The 15180-nt window shown below is 33.9% G+C and overlaps 2 protein-coding genes across 3 annotated transcripts; both read left to right on the top strand.

Moving 5' to 3' along the window:
• The first annotated feature begins 82 nt into the window (after positions 1 to 82).
• Positions 83 to 6584, top strand: LOC110423983 (polyphenol oxidase, chloroplastic-like). Its single transcript, XM_021438434.2, has 2 exons — positions 83 to 4917; positions 6239 to 6584. Exon 1 carries the CDS (start codon positions 117 to 119, stop codon positions 1917 to 1919), a length of 1803 nt encoding a protein of 600 aa, XP_021294109.1. The 5' UTR covers positions 83 to 116; the 3' UTR covers positions 1920 to 4917; positions 6239 to 6584.
• Positions 6585 to 8016: 1432 nt separating this feature from the next.
• Positions 8017 to 14070, top strand: LOC110424135 (polyphenol oxidase I, chloroplastic-like). Of its 2 annotated transcripts, XM_089784866.1 has the most exons (2): positions 8017 to 9236; positions 13039 to 14070. In XM_089784866.1, exons 1-2 carry the CDS (start codon positions 8027 to 8029, stop codon positions 13500 to 13502), a joined length of 1674 nt encoding a protein of 557 aa, XP_089640992.1. In that variant the 5' UTR covers positions 8017 to 8026; the 3' UTR covers positions 13503 to 14070. The 2 variants fall into 2 exon arrangements, with proteins under 2 accessions (XP_089640992.1, XP_021294320.1); XM_021438645.2 differs by lacking the exon at positions 13039 to 14070 and having other exon boundaries at positions 8017 to 9898.
• The last annotated feature ends 1110 nt before the right edge of the window (positions 14071 to 15180 follow it).

The raw sequence follows: 15180 nt of genomic DNA, 5'->3' as shown, positions 1-15180 counted from the left end.
ACGAAATTTTGGTAACTTGCATAAGCATATAAAGAAAAAGTCAAATCTCATGCATTATATAAGAACAATGCTAGTCCCTTGATGATCTTCGTCTTAGTTGTGCCCTTGACCAAATCATGGCTTCTCTCCTTCCACCATCCTCTACCGCCACCACTGGCACTTCCACCATCTCTGTTACCACTTCTTTTCTTCCAAGAACATCTCAACTTTGCATAGCTGGGAAGCGAAGGACAAACTTCGTCTCCCGAGCAGTGTCATGCAAAGCCACAAACGGTGACCAAAACCCCAGTCCTAACACTAAAAAGGTTGAGGAATCTTCTCTAAACAAGTTTGATAGGAGAGATGTTCTCATTGGCCTTGGAGGTCTGTACGGTGCAGCCAGCCTTAATGGCCCGTCTGCATTTGCGGCACCGGTTGGTCCTCCGGACTTCACCAAATGTGGCAAAGCAGACCTGCCTGCTGGCGCCAAACCCGTCAATTGTTGCCCACCACCTTCGACAAAAATCCTGGATTTTAAGCTCCCTCCTTCAAATTCCCCACCACGCATTAGGCCTGCAGCTCATTTAGTTGATAAAGAGTACTTAGCTAAATTTTCCAGGGCCCTTGAGCTCATGAAAGCTCTTCCTGAAGATGATCCACGTAGCTTCACACAACAAGCAAACGTTCACTGTGCCTACTGTGATGGGGCTTATCACCAAATTGGGTTTCCAGATCTTGATCTTCAAGTTCATAACTCATGGCTTTTCTTTCCATTCCATAGATATTATCTTTATTTCTTTGAGAAGATCTTGGGCAAGTTGATTGATGACCCAACTTTTGCAATGCCGTTTTGGAACTGGGATTCTCCTGCTGGCATGCAAATGCCTGCCATTTATGCAAACCCTAACTCTCCTCTCTATGATAAAAATCGCAATGTCAATCACCAACCACCTACACTCCTTGATCTTGATTTCAATGGCACCGAAGAATCGTCATCAACTAGGGACCAGATATCAAGCAATCTTAACGTCATGTACAGGCAAATGGTGTCCAACGGTAAGACCGCCAAGCTTTTCTTAGGAAATGCTTATCGTGCTGGCGATGAACCGGACCCTGGAGCTGGTTCACTTGAGAACATTCCTCACGGACCAATCCACATATGGTGCGGCGACACCAGACAACCAAACTTGGAAGACATGGGGAATTTCTATTCCGCTGGAAGAGACCCCATTTTCTATGCTCATCACTCGAATGTGGACCGGATGTGGTCGGTTTGGAAGACATTGGGAGGGAAGCGAACCGACTTCACTGACTCAGATTGGCTCGATTCCGGATTTCTTTTCTATGACGAGAATGCAAATCTCGTTCGTGTTAAGGTCAGTGATTGCCTTGACACTAGAAAGATGGGGTACGATTATCAAAAAGTTGACATTCCATGGTTAGGCACTAAACCAACTCCTAGAAGGATTGCCAGTAAAGTGGCAAGGGCTCTTGGTGTTGCTCATGCAGCAGAGACAAAGAAAAAGGTTCTAAGTGACGTTCGATTTCCTCTGGTTCTAAACAACGTAGTGAGCTTTGAGGTTGCAAGGCCAAAGAAATCAAGGAGCAAAAAAGAAAAAGAAGAAGAAGAGGAAGTGTTGGTGATAGAGAACATCGAGTTTGACAGAGACAAGTTGGTGAAATTCGATGTATACATTAACGACGAGGATGACACGACGATTGGACCCGACAACACAGAGTTTGCAGGGAGCTTCATCAACGTGCCACACAAACATAGGCATGGAAACAAAATGACAACATGTTTGAGGTTGGGGTTGACAGATTTGTTGGAGGACCTGGATGCTGAGGATGATGATGGCGTGGTGGTGACCTTGGTGCCCAAATCTGGCAAGGGTCTTGCTAAGATTGGTGGCGTCAAGATTGAGTTCGCCCGAGATTGATCAATTATAGCTTGATGTTTCCGCCAGGATTTGTCATGTTTTATTTGAAAGTGGAAATTGAACATTTGTTCCTGCTTCTTAGTTTGTTTGCACAATGGCTGTAGCCAAAAAAGGTTGGCGCTTCTTTTCTTGTGATTTGTCAGTGTAGAATTTAATAAGCGCACTTTTTTTCTTCTTTTATCTCCCTACTTTACTAAATTACTAAGGAAACTATACCTAAATTAATGATTTTTTAAAGTAACATACAACTAATTGAAAAACAAATATACTTTTGACTCAACCATTAGTATGTATATATCTTGTATTAAAAAAAATAAATTCAAATATATCTTTTCCAAATAAAAAAATTAAAATTGGGTAAAACCTTATTTAATTTAAGAGAGAAAACAAGTTTTTTTTTTAAAAAAATATTAGGATAAAAAACAAGTTAAGAAGTAGATAATGTTTATTCATAGTGATTTACAATTTACATATATATATATATATAGCTAATTAAAAAGAGAGGACCACAAGCCTTTAGCCACTTTTTATTATCGCTTCTATTGAATACTATATATATTAGTTTTATTCTAATTCAAGTTTTCTTTTATATATTATTCCAAATGTTCCACCATGCTATGAGACTTTGCATACCTAACCCTCAATTGTTTATTGAAGCAGCATGCATTTTCTTGAAGAAGCTGCCTGTTTGAAAATTGAAGTTCAAATTTCACTAATTCTTTCTTAACTTTCTTTTTAGAAAAAAGGGCATCACGTTAAGTTTTTCAATTGGAGCGAGGCAAATCCTTATATGTTCATAAAATCTCTCGTTTGTTCATGTTATAAGATCTGAAAAATAAGATCATACGATGATGGTCTTGTTGCTGAATTGGATCGCCATCTTTGCCACGATCATTATCTGTTAATTCACTGTATATATATATATATATATATATATATATATTAATTTGTTTCTTGGTGCAATGAACCTGGATCTCACGGTCAACTGTTGGAAAAAGGAGTATAGGAGGAAAATTAAATATATATGGAGAAAATGACTTTGCATTCTTGGAAGAAAGTCAATGTTAATTATCTTGAAATTGGTATCAGTCATATTATAAGTTATACAAGGTAGTAATATATATTTATTGGAATGCACGTCAGTTCTTCTTTCTCCAATTTTCTTCGCCAGAATTCATGTAAAAACTATCAAAGCGGGTACAGTTGAAGAAAGGATCATGTAAATTAAACTGGCTTACGGGCTATGGCTAGTTCTCCTATAACTTTGAAATCTTATTTGGTTAAGCAACATCCAATCCTTACCTAACTTTCTTTGGCTACCTACTGGTCGTTCAATGAATCAAAGAGGCGCATATCCTGATGTACTTAAGGCAAATTAATTACATATTATGTGTGATTGCCTTGGCATATGACACTCAAAACACCCAAAGCGACTCTCTGATTGGAAAGAAAGCTATAGAATCTTTCAATATTTAATCAATGAAATGAATAGAATTCATATCATGTACAAACTTAATTTTGACATTAATCTTAAATTAATTCTTAAGGATGAGTACAAAGTAAGAACATAGTCAGATATATGATGGTATATGCTTTTACCAATTGACGTGCGTGTGTGGAATACTTGGCATAGATGTAGAAGTTAGACCCAGAGCAAAATCTTCAAAACGAAGGAAAAGAAAGATTGAAATGGATGATCTGGGCATGAAGGACTGGGGCTATTAAGGGCCTAAATTGGGGGAAGCTGGAAATCAAGGTGTGTTGTGACTAGTTCTATCTATTCTAGCAATAAAGAAGTAGAACTTGAGAGGAGAGGGGGGGTGAAAAGAGCTCTTGGTCGGGTTTCTTAGCTTAATTATCCCTGAAATTAGACTTGCTAAATAACTAGTTCAACCCCTTTTTTCTCCTGCAATAAGTGTTGGGTATGTGGTCATCGTTTGTGACTTTGCGTGATACTACTTCAGTTTAATCGTTTGCAACAATTATGGACCTAAAGTAGTATCATGCAAAGCCACATACGAACGACTTTGATTGCGTAGGATTTAAGGGAAGGTCTTGGAAAGTCTTCTTTTGGGAAAGATTGGATCCCTTTTGATGCTTGCTTATTTGGAAAGCCAAGCCGAATGCTCATTCACTAGCCTAATTAACCAATTGAGCATTAGGGAATAAGAGTATACTTTGTACCATCTTATAAAGCATGTGGTCCCCAGAAGCCAAATCCTATCTTCTAAAAGCAATAATAATAATAATAAAAGAAGTAATGGTCCTTTTATATTAAAAAAAGAAAAGAAAAAGGAGGTGGTACTCTTCACCTGCTGATGTAGGCTTCACCTGCTGATATAGGGGTAAAATTGAATAACCCCAAGAGTATTAACACAGACTGCTCCTTGGCTGTAAGAGCATTGCCAACAATTTAGTTTAGTAGTAAAACTGCAAAACTGAACAAACATATACTAAGGTAAAGTAGGTCGGGATTGTTTCAAAATAAGAGAGACCAGAGCATAAGAACAACATTAGAAAGCCATCAAGCTATGCAAAGTAGCAAACATAAAAGCAAAGTTACAAGATAGGAAGGCAAAGAAGAGAGTGGTGAAATCCCAACTTGTGATCAAAGGATATGATCATCCAAATATTTATATTAGGTCCATAGGACATTGAATTCAATAAAGATCCTTCATGGGTAATACAATATAAGTACAGTGTGTACTACAAAATGTACTTTGCATATGGTTTCGTTACAAAAAGAAAGAGCTGTACTGCACATATATAAGGTTTTATATAAGAAAGAACTCGAATTAGTTGAGCTTTGTATCATTTTGATACTTCCCAACTTTTCTCCCCATCTCAACAAAGTATGGAGCAGGTCTTTAGTCCTTGGAACGGCCCAGAAGGGGCTAGGCTTTCAAGCCTAGTTGGGGAGTTTGGGTGCCTGGGCTCAAAATAGGGTCCAAGGTGTGGAACTCGTGGTTCAAGCCTAAAAGCCCCTAGTTTAAATCAGGTGAGTTTTTCTTCTTCTGCAGTAGGCTGTTGCCTTGCCCTTTCAACCCTTTGAACTTATATTATTTAATGGATCACTCAAATTTTATAAATATTAAATTAAAATTTTGAATTCTTAATTAAATCTATATCTGAATATCATAAACACTACTTGTATAATACCTTATTAAAATAAATTTAAATTTATTTTTATATATTATTAATAAAATTAAATTAATAAATTAAAATTAGTTAATAAAAATTAAAATTTAAAATCATATTTAGAATAATTAATAAATTTTAGTAAATATTACGTTAATTATAAAAAATTTATAGATAAAAATTAATATAGATAACTAAAATTTAATATTAAAACTCATTATTTATAACCCATATGGTAAAAAATCATTATTCAAACCCTACTCAAACTCATGATGGATAGTAATCTTACTATCTGAACTGTACAAGAATTTGAGTATAAAGTATTTTAATTTTATTTAATTTAATTCGAGAATACAAATAACTGATTATAAAGTACCTATTGAAATCTTTTTCAAACGCATTTCTTTTTTTTTTAATTTTACATGAAATTTAAGTCTCAAGGACTAAGGTTAGGTAAGTGTCTAAATTTGAAACGTGGGCGGGGAAAGTAATTTTCAATGTACAGAGCTTTTATTTTGGCAACTAACTCTGGAGCTAACCCATTGATTGCTACCCGTTAATATTGCTCAGGCCGCACATATTACTTTGATATTTGTTTTCGGCTATTAATGCTCGATAAATCAATGTATTTGCTCAAAGGATAAAATCAAAGCAAACATTCTCTTAGGAGCCAGGAGGGGAATGTTATTTATTTATTTATATATATATATTGATTTGTTAATCTATTTGTTAATTGATTTTCTTCTTTCTTGAAAGACTTGTTTGCTTGTTTATAATATAATATTCTAACTTACACATATATTTTTCTTTTTGTTATCATTTACTTTTAAATACACATTTACCAGTATTAAATTAAAATTTAAAGTCATATTTTTAGAATAATTAATAAATTTTAATGAATAATACATTAATTATAAAAAATTTGTAAATAAAAATTAATATATATAATTAAAATTTAATATTAAAACTCATTATTTATAATTAAATTCAAGTAGTGGGTATGTTAAAATCATTATTCAAATTTTTCTCGAATCCGTGATAGGTAACAGTTTTCCTATTTACATGAATTCAAAAATAAGATATTTTAACTTTATTTAATTAGATCAAGGAAAACAAATAATTGATTATAAAATATCCATTGAAATCTATTACGAAATGTGTTTTTTTTTTCTTCTTTTTAGATGAAATTTAATTCTCAAGGACTACGGTGGGTAAGTCTGTAAATTTAAGCGACGGCAGCGACACTAAATTTCAACGTCGAGGGCCATTATTTTGGAAACCAACCCTGTAATCACCCCACTGATTGCTACCCATTAATATTGCGCAGGCCGTACATGTTTCTTGATGATTTTATTGTGTGGTAATGGTAGGAGGCAGGAGGGGAATGTTATACACATAGATAGATATATATATATATATATATATATATATATATTGATATGTTGATCTATTTGTTAATTGATTTTCTTCTTCTTTAAAGACTTGTTTATTTGCTTGTTTATAAAATAAAATATTTACCTATACATACATTTTCTTTTTGGTTGTCATTTACTTTTAAATACACATTTACCATTATTATTAGTTTGTGTAAATCTGAATACATTATCACTCAACTAAATTCTAGGTTTCATATTTACCAGTTTATGTTTTTTCTTTTGTGCAATTTTATCGTTTTATTGTAATTTTCTTATACAATTGTAATCAGCTATGAAGGAAGATAGAATATTCCATCAAGTAATTCATCGTGTTTAATAGGGTTTTTCACTTACGAATGCAATTGGCATCCTTTCTTTGTAACTTTTTAAGATAAATAATGCATTAATGCTTTGATCACTTAATTTTTCAAAATGTTTGGTTTTAATCGATCAACTTAAAAATAATAATTTTTTAGTATTAATGTAATAAAACTTATTATTTTAATCACTCAATTATTACAAGTAATAATTGTCTGTTTGACATGACATTTCACGTCAATTGATCTTATCTTATCTACAACGTCTATACAGCTCATCTGGCATGAAACCAAAATCCACCAATGTCCATTGATGTGAAAGGCACACTCGTTTCAAATGGGAAAGTGTACAATTGTGACCTATCGGGTTCCAAAGTTGGAAACTTGTAAACAGGTAATCCATGGAAAGGGCACCACGTAGCGACGACAGCACAAAATCCGCCACAAAACGGACCACCAACCTGTTGTCTACTGTCCAGTGTGACCTTCAACATGCACCATTCCAGAACAGGACATTAAATGCCAGCAACGTAAAGATATTGAGGCTCAACAGTCTAACTTAGCACTACACAACACATATTAGACAGAGCGACAAAAGTTTTTATTTTTATAAATATTAAGTAACCAAATGAGTACTATACTTATGTCTTGATGACTTCTCGTAACTCCTATTACTTAATTTGTAGCTGGTAATTTATTGGAACATTGTTTTCCTCCTTTAAGAATCTTTTCTGGGTTTAAAAGTCGATCATTTCCATGTGAAAATTTTAAGTTATTTTGTTATGGGCAACATTGTTTTACCAATAAATAGCTGAAAATAGATTTGGGTTTCTGCATGTTTTGAGGATGATTGAGTATTGAGAGAGGAAAAGAGAAAGACCTTTCATTTGGTAAGTTTGAAGGCACATGAGCCTTGGTTGAATCATCTTTAATAATATGGAAAGAGTACTGTATATAAATGTGCCTCAGCCGGAAAACTGTGATTGGATCCCACTTTATCCTGATTCTTTATCAAAATTTTAAAAAAAGCTATCCAAATGTTCCAGAGAGAATAACTTTTGCCATTTTGACAAGGACAGCCGGTGGCCCTGCTTCGTCAACTTAATCCGTCAAGTGATCGAGAAAATAAGTGCACATTAATAATGACGAAGGATCCAAACCCCATTGAATTCACTATAAATGCCATGCCAAAGTGTTTTCATATTCATCGAAGCTGTAGTACCACTAGAATGCAGCTATGGCTTTTTCAGTCCTTTCGTCGGCAAACCCCATCATTATCCCCAGCTTTTCCATTCAAACTTCCTTCTTTCCAAAAACATCTCAACTTTCCTTAAATAAGAAGATCAAAAGGCCTCACTACACCGTCCCTAATAAAGTAGTGTCATGCAAAGCCACGAATAATGGGAACCAAAACCCTACTCCTAGTTCCAGAAAAACGAATGAGACTACCTATTACTACTCACCAACAGCGACAAAGATCATAGATTTCAAACCACCTCCATTTTCCAAGCTACGTTATAGACGTCCTGCACATTTAGTTGATGCTGACTACTTAGCTGAATTTGCCAAGGCCGTGAATCTCATGAAAGATCTTCCTCCTGATGATCCACGTAGTTTCATGCAACAAGCAAATGTTCATTGTGCCTATCGCAACGGAGCTTATGATCAAGTAGGTTTCCCCGATCAAGATCTTCAAATCCATTTCTCATCGCTCTTTTTGCCATTCCATAGGATGTATCTTTATTTCTATGAAAGGATTTTGGGCAAGTTGATTGGTGACCCAGATTTCGTCATGCCATTTTGGAACTGGGATGCCCCTGCAGGCATGACTATGCCTGCCATATATGTAAACCCTCAGTCTCCACTCTACCATGACAAGCACAATGTTAGCCATCAGCCACCAAAACTGGTTGATCTTGAGTACAATGGCACTGGTAAAGAGATAACAGACGAAGAGCTAGTACTAAGAAATCTCAAGGTCATGCACAGGCAAATGGTGTCTGGTGCAAAGACCGCTTCTCTTTTCCATGGAAAGGTGTACCGTGCTGGTGATAAACCCAGTCCAGGGCCAGGTTCCATCGAGGCTGGTTGTCATACAGCGATTCACATGTGGGTTGGAGACCCTAGAGAAGAATATGAGGAAGACATCGGAAATTTCTATTCCTCAGGCAGAGATATGTTGTTCTACGCTCATCACGGCAATGTTGACCGACTGTGGTCGATTTGGGACAAAGTACAAGGAACGATGGGAGAACATATGGATGACATAAATTATCTTAATGCTGCGTTTTATTTTTACGATGAGAATGCGAATCTTGTTCGTGTTAAGGTTAGTGATTGCCTTGACACTAAAACTTTGGGATACGATTATGAACCAGTTGAAATTCCATGGCTTAGAACTAAGCCAGTTCCTCGAAAGCTTGGCAAAAAAGGAGGAAAGGGTCATGGTCATGCAATGGCAGCAGAAATAAAGAACAAAAACATTATACGCAATGTATTCCCGATATTTTTAGACAAAACAGTGAGCACTGAGATTCCAAGGCCAAAAAAATCGAGGAGTAAACGTGAAAAAGAAGAAGAAGAAGAAGAAGTGTTGGTGCTAGAAAGCATTCAGTTAGAGCGAGATGCTTCAGTGAAATTTGATGTGTACATTAACGATGAGGATGACGAGGCACCTAGTGGACCAGAAGATGCAGAGTTTGCAGGGAGCTTCACCAATATTCCTCATAACCATAAGCACGGCAAGAAGTTGGAGACATGTTTTTCTTTGGCAATATCAGATTTGCTAGAGGATTTGGATGTTGAAGATGATGATAATATTGTGGTGACTTTGGTGCCTCGAAGAGGTAAGGGTCTTGCTACGGTCGGCAACATCAAGATTGACTATATCCGAGAATGATCAGTTTCTGGCTTCTTTCCTTGCTTCCCTATCTACGTACTTCAGGGAAAATTTTCCTTTGATCCTTGCGTTCTTCAGATCGATCCAATCGATCACTTGTTCCCTTGTTTTTTATGTTAATATGTCTCTAAGTATACATAATGCCATTAAGTCTACGACCATAGAACCTTATATGGCACGTTCTCAGTAAGGAGACCTGTTTGGATTTTATGTTCGACCTTGTCATCATGCATGTATTTTATGAATGTTTTTAAAAAATTTGAGTAGTTTTTTCAATTATTATTTGAACATGTATCTAGATACTGCTCGTTAAATTCTTATACTCATTAAATAATTAATTAAATTTTATTGAAAACTAATTTTTACACATTTTATTATTGAAAACAAAATTATTAAACTAAAGTTAAAACATAATTATTAAAATAAAATGAAGGTTTAAAATCATAATTAGAACAATTAATGAATTTTAGTAAGTAATACATTAATTATAAATAATTTATAAATAAAAATAATATACATAAAACTAAAATTTAATATTAAAAATCATTATTTATAATCAAATTTGAATAATAGTTCTTAAGATCACTATTTGAACCTTGCTCTTACCCCTTAATAGTAGTTTTATTCTCCAAATCTTATCAGAACTCAATTATAAAATATTTTAATTTTAATTATTTAATCTAATCGAGTAACGTAATGTATCCGATTATAAAGTAATCGTTGATGTCCCTACAATCAAGATTATAAGAAAAGAAGGCAAGAAAGAGATTGTTGGAATCTTAAGTTGTGATCAATGGATATCATCCTAATATTTATATATTAGGTGCATGAAACATAGAATTCTATATAGATCCTTCATGGTTATTACAAGTACAAAGTGTACCACAAAATGTACATCGCATATAGTTTTATTTCAAAAAGAAAGAGCTGTACTGCACATAAGGGTTTATTTAAGAGAGGCCTAAAACTAATTGAGCTTATATCATTGTGAAGCTTGCCAACTTTTCACCCCTTATGAAGAAAGCATGGAGCAGGTTTTCTGCCCATATAGATAGGCCGGGAATGGTCTAGGCTTTCAAGTCTAGTTGGGGAGTTTGGGTCTATGGGCTCAAAATGTGGTCCAAGGTCAAAAGCCGTGAGTTTCTTCTCCTGCAATGGTTTTTTTTTATAAAAAAACCGAACATTTCTATGTGAAAATTTTAAGTTAATTTCTTTTTTTTTTTTTGTTACTGGCAATCTCGTATTACCAATAAATTGTGGAAAAGTGATCTGGGTTTTTGCATATTTAGAAGATGATTGAGTATTGAAAGAGGAAAAACAAAACACCTTTCTTTTTCAGTGCAGAAATAAGGGAAGCTGAGTAGCTGACTCACATACTTACAAAGATAAAATTGCCATGACATGACAGAAAAATAAAATTAAGTAAAATAGAAAGTTTGATCCTTTTTCTTTAGTGTAATTTGATTATAAATTATGGACGGATCACATTTAAACACGTTTATGATTGGAAATTTGGAATCCAACTAAAATGATTGGAGTCCAACTCATTTTTGCACCACTAGGACCAATAAATGAAAATGCGTGATCAACCTGCCCTTTTCTCCTTCTTTAATTACTTTGATGAATGTGAAAGGAACATTTCATTTGCTTTGAATCGAGCGGTTGAGAACAAAACTTTTTCTGGACAATAGCTGATCATTACCATGATTGTGGGGCCCAAATATCATGTCATGACTTATATTACTGAGCAGGCCACTCACCTACCCCTCCCATTTCGCTAAGGATATATATATAAAACTAACTGAGCCCCGAATCCGAATCAAATATCAAAGGCCCTTTTTTTTTTATACGTGGTCTGTCCGTGTGCCACGTCATCAAATGGGACGCCATTTTTCGCGTTTGAGAGTGGAGACATATCACGGCCTCTACGTTCAATGAATCGTATCAGTACTCTTTCAGTTTCATTTTCAAGAAAATAATGTTTGATAGTAAAAATAATATTGATTAAATTAATTATTGCTATTAAGTACATTAGGATTTTTACTGTTTAATATATCAGTTTCTTAATTGGTGAGACCTTTATTGTTTTATGTAGACAAGAAAGGGATAGAGTTCTAAGCCATAATCCGACTTTTAATAAGATTTATGATTTTTTCGCAAGCTTACACTTTAAGTCCAAATTTAATAAGTCAAACTCAATTTATTAGATTAAATTATGAAATATATAAACTTTGTTTATTTATTTAATTAAAAATAAAATATAATGTTTAAAAAAACTTTTAAATTATTTAAAAAAATTTAAATAAGTTTTTAATTTTTTATTTTATTTAATTAAATCATTCTTATATTTTTATTTTAAATTAAATAAAATTTTATAATTAATAATAATTAATTATTATTAATTAAAAATATTTATTATAATTTTATATTTATTTGATATTAATGTGTTATTAATGTAAAAAGTAAAAAAAATTATATTATTATATTATTATATCAAATTAACATATCATATATTTGAATATGTCATATTAATATCATATTAATATCATATAATATAAAATGATAGGTGATATTATGAATAATTTAATTATTAATTATAAAATTTATTTAATTTAAAATAAAAATATAAATATTTTATTAAATATAATAAAAATATATAAAATATTCAATCGTGCAGGTAAGTTGGTCCAGATTCCTTTTAAGAGCATGACATGTGAAATGGCTGGAAAAGATATCAGTTTTCCTATTATTAAAAGATAACATCTACAACAGGGACGAATCCCAATAATAATTTCTTTTGGCATTTTAGAAAGGACAAATAATCTTTTACCGTGGCTTTGTTTTTGTCAAATTTAATCAATCAAGTGGCTAAGAAAATAAATGCACATTAATAATGACCAAACCCCATTGAATTCTCTATAAAGTCCATGGGAAAGTGCCTTCACCTGCATCGGGACTGTAGTAACACCCAAATCTAGCCATGGCTTCTCCTGTCCTCCCATTTTCAACCCAAACCACCATCTCCAATCCCTCCATTGAAACTTCCTTCTTTCCGAAAACATCTCAATATTCCTTGAATAAGAAGATCACAAAGCCTGACTGCTCTAACCCAAACAGACTAGTGTCCTGCAAAGCCACCAACGATGGGAACAAAGGAGACTCTTCTCCCAACAGGTTTGATAGAAGGGATCTCCTAATTGGGTTAGGAGGTCTCTACGGTGCAACCAACCTTTCCAATGATCCATTTGCATTAGCAGCTCCTATTGCCGCTCCTGATCTAACCCTTGGCGGTGATGCAATACTTTCTTATAAAACGAATAGGACTAAAGATCGAAAGTTTGCCAAGAAAGGCGGAAGGGGTCATGGTCATGCTATGGCGGCCGAGACAAAGAACAAAAACGTTATACGCAGCGTCTTCCCGATTGTTTTAGACAAAATAGTGACGATTGAGATTCCAAGGCCAAAGAAATCAAGGAGCAAGCTTGAGAAAGATGAAGAAGAAGAAGTATTGAAGCTAGAAAACATTCAATTAGACACAGATACTCCGGTGAAATTTGATATTTACATTAACGACGAGGATGATGAGGCACCTAGTGGACCAGAAAATTCAGAGTTTGCAGGGAGCTTTACCAATCTGCCCCATAACCATAAGCATGCGAAGAAGTTGGATACAAGTTTTTCTTTGGCAATATCAGATTTGTTGGAGGATTTGGATGTTGAAGGTGATGATAACATCGTGGTGACTTTAGTGCCTAGAGAAGGGAAGGGTCGTGTTTCGGTCGGCAACATCAAGATTGACTATATCCGAGAATGATCGGTTCGTTGCTTCCTTATCTACATTAGGGAAATGTTTTCCTTGATCCTTAGTGCTTCTTGAGATCGATCCGATCGGTCACCTGTTCTCTTGTTTTGTTTTTGTGAAAGGATTCTGGGCAAGTTGATTGGTGATCCAGACTTCGCCATGCCATTTTGGAATTGGGATGCCCTTACGGGCATGCCTAAACCTGCCATATATGTAAACCCTTGAGTCTCCACTCTACAATGACAAGCGTAATGCTAGCCATCGGCCACCATCTTGATTACAGTGGCACTGTAATAAAGAGATAACAGATAAAGAGCAAGAAATAGTTAATCTCAAGGCCATGTACAGACAGATTGACCGTATTCTAGAGAGATCAGTTTGTTTCTTCTTTCCTTGCTTCCGTATCTACTTTAGGGAAATGTTTTCCTTTGACCCTTGTGTTCTTCAGATCGATCTAATCGATCACTTGTTCCCTTGTTTTATATATCAATATGTTTCCATGTATAAATAATGCCATTAAGTCTACGACCATAGAACCTTATATGGCATGTTCTCAATAAGGAGACTTGTTTAGATTTTATGTTTGGCCTTGTCATCCACGTATTTTGTTTCAATTATAACTTGAACCCGTACTTAAGACACCACTCGGTACATTCTTATACTTAGTAAATAACCAATTAAAATTGATTGAAAATCAATTTTTATACATTTTATTGATGACAACTAAATTAATAAATTAAAGTTAAAACATAAAAAGGAAATCAAAATTTAAAATCATAATTGGAACAATTAGTGAATTTTAGTAAGTAATAGATTAATTGTAAAGAATCTATAAATAAAAATATATATAACTAAAATTTAATATTAAAAATATTAATTATAATCAAATTCGAATAGTAGTTTTTAAGATCACTATATGAACCTTACTTGTACTGATGAATAATAATTTTATTATTCAAATTTTATCTGAATTTTATTATAAAATATTTTAATTTTAATTATTTAATCTAATCAAGTAATATAATGTATCCGATTATAAAGTAAAAATTGATGTAAGAAGGCAAGAAAGAGATTGTTGGAATCTTAAGTTGTGAGTAATGGATATCATCCTAATATTTATATGCATGAAACATAGAATTCTATATAGATCCTTCATGGTTATTAGAAGTACAAGGTGTACTACAAAATGTACTCTGCATATAGTTTTCTCACAAAAAGAAAAAGCTGTACTACACATAAGGGTTTATATAAGAAATGCCTCAAACTAATTGAGCCTATATCATTTTGAAAGCTTGTCAACTTTTCACTGTATCTCAAGAAATTATGCAGCAGGTTTTCTGTCCATAGATAGGCCCAGAATGGGCTAGGCTTTCAAGCCTGGTTGGAGAGTTTAGTCCATTGGCTCAAAATGGGGTCCAAGGTCTGGAGCTGGTGGTCCAAGCTGAAAAGCCCCTAGCTTTCAACAGGTGAGCTTCTTTTTCTACAATAGTATGCTGGCTAGTCCTTTGAACACTTTTGATCTAAGTTAGTGTTTTGTACAAAAAAGTAAAGTATATTTTTTGTAATATATTTAATTAAATTAAATTATAATATTTATTTTAAAATAAATCATTACAATATGAAATTATAGTATAATTAAGTTAAAAGTTAAGATGTAATGCAATCCTAGCTTAAAATCAAATCAATCACA

The sequence above is a fragment of the Theobroma umbraticum genome, unplaced genomic scaffold (genome assembly GCF_002168275.2).
Source record: "Theobroma umbraticum cultivar Fairchild unplaced genomic scaffold, ASM216827v3 scaffold_204.0, whole genome shotgun sequence".
In the NCBI taxonomy this organism is placed as follows: Eukaryota; Viridiplantae; Streptophyta; class Magnoliopsida; order Malvales; family Malvaceae; genus Theobroma; species Theobroma umbraticum.
Note: the sequence above shows the minus strand (reverse complement) of the source record. Positions and strands in the feature narration are given on the sequence as shown.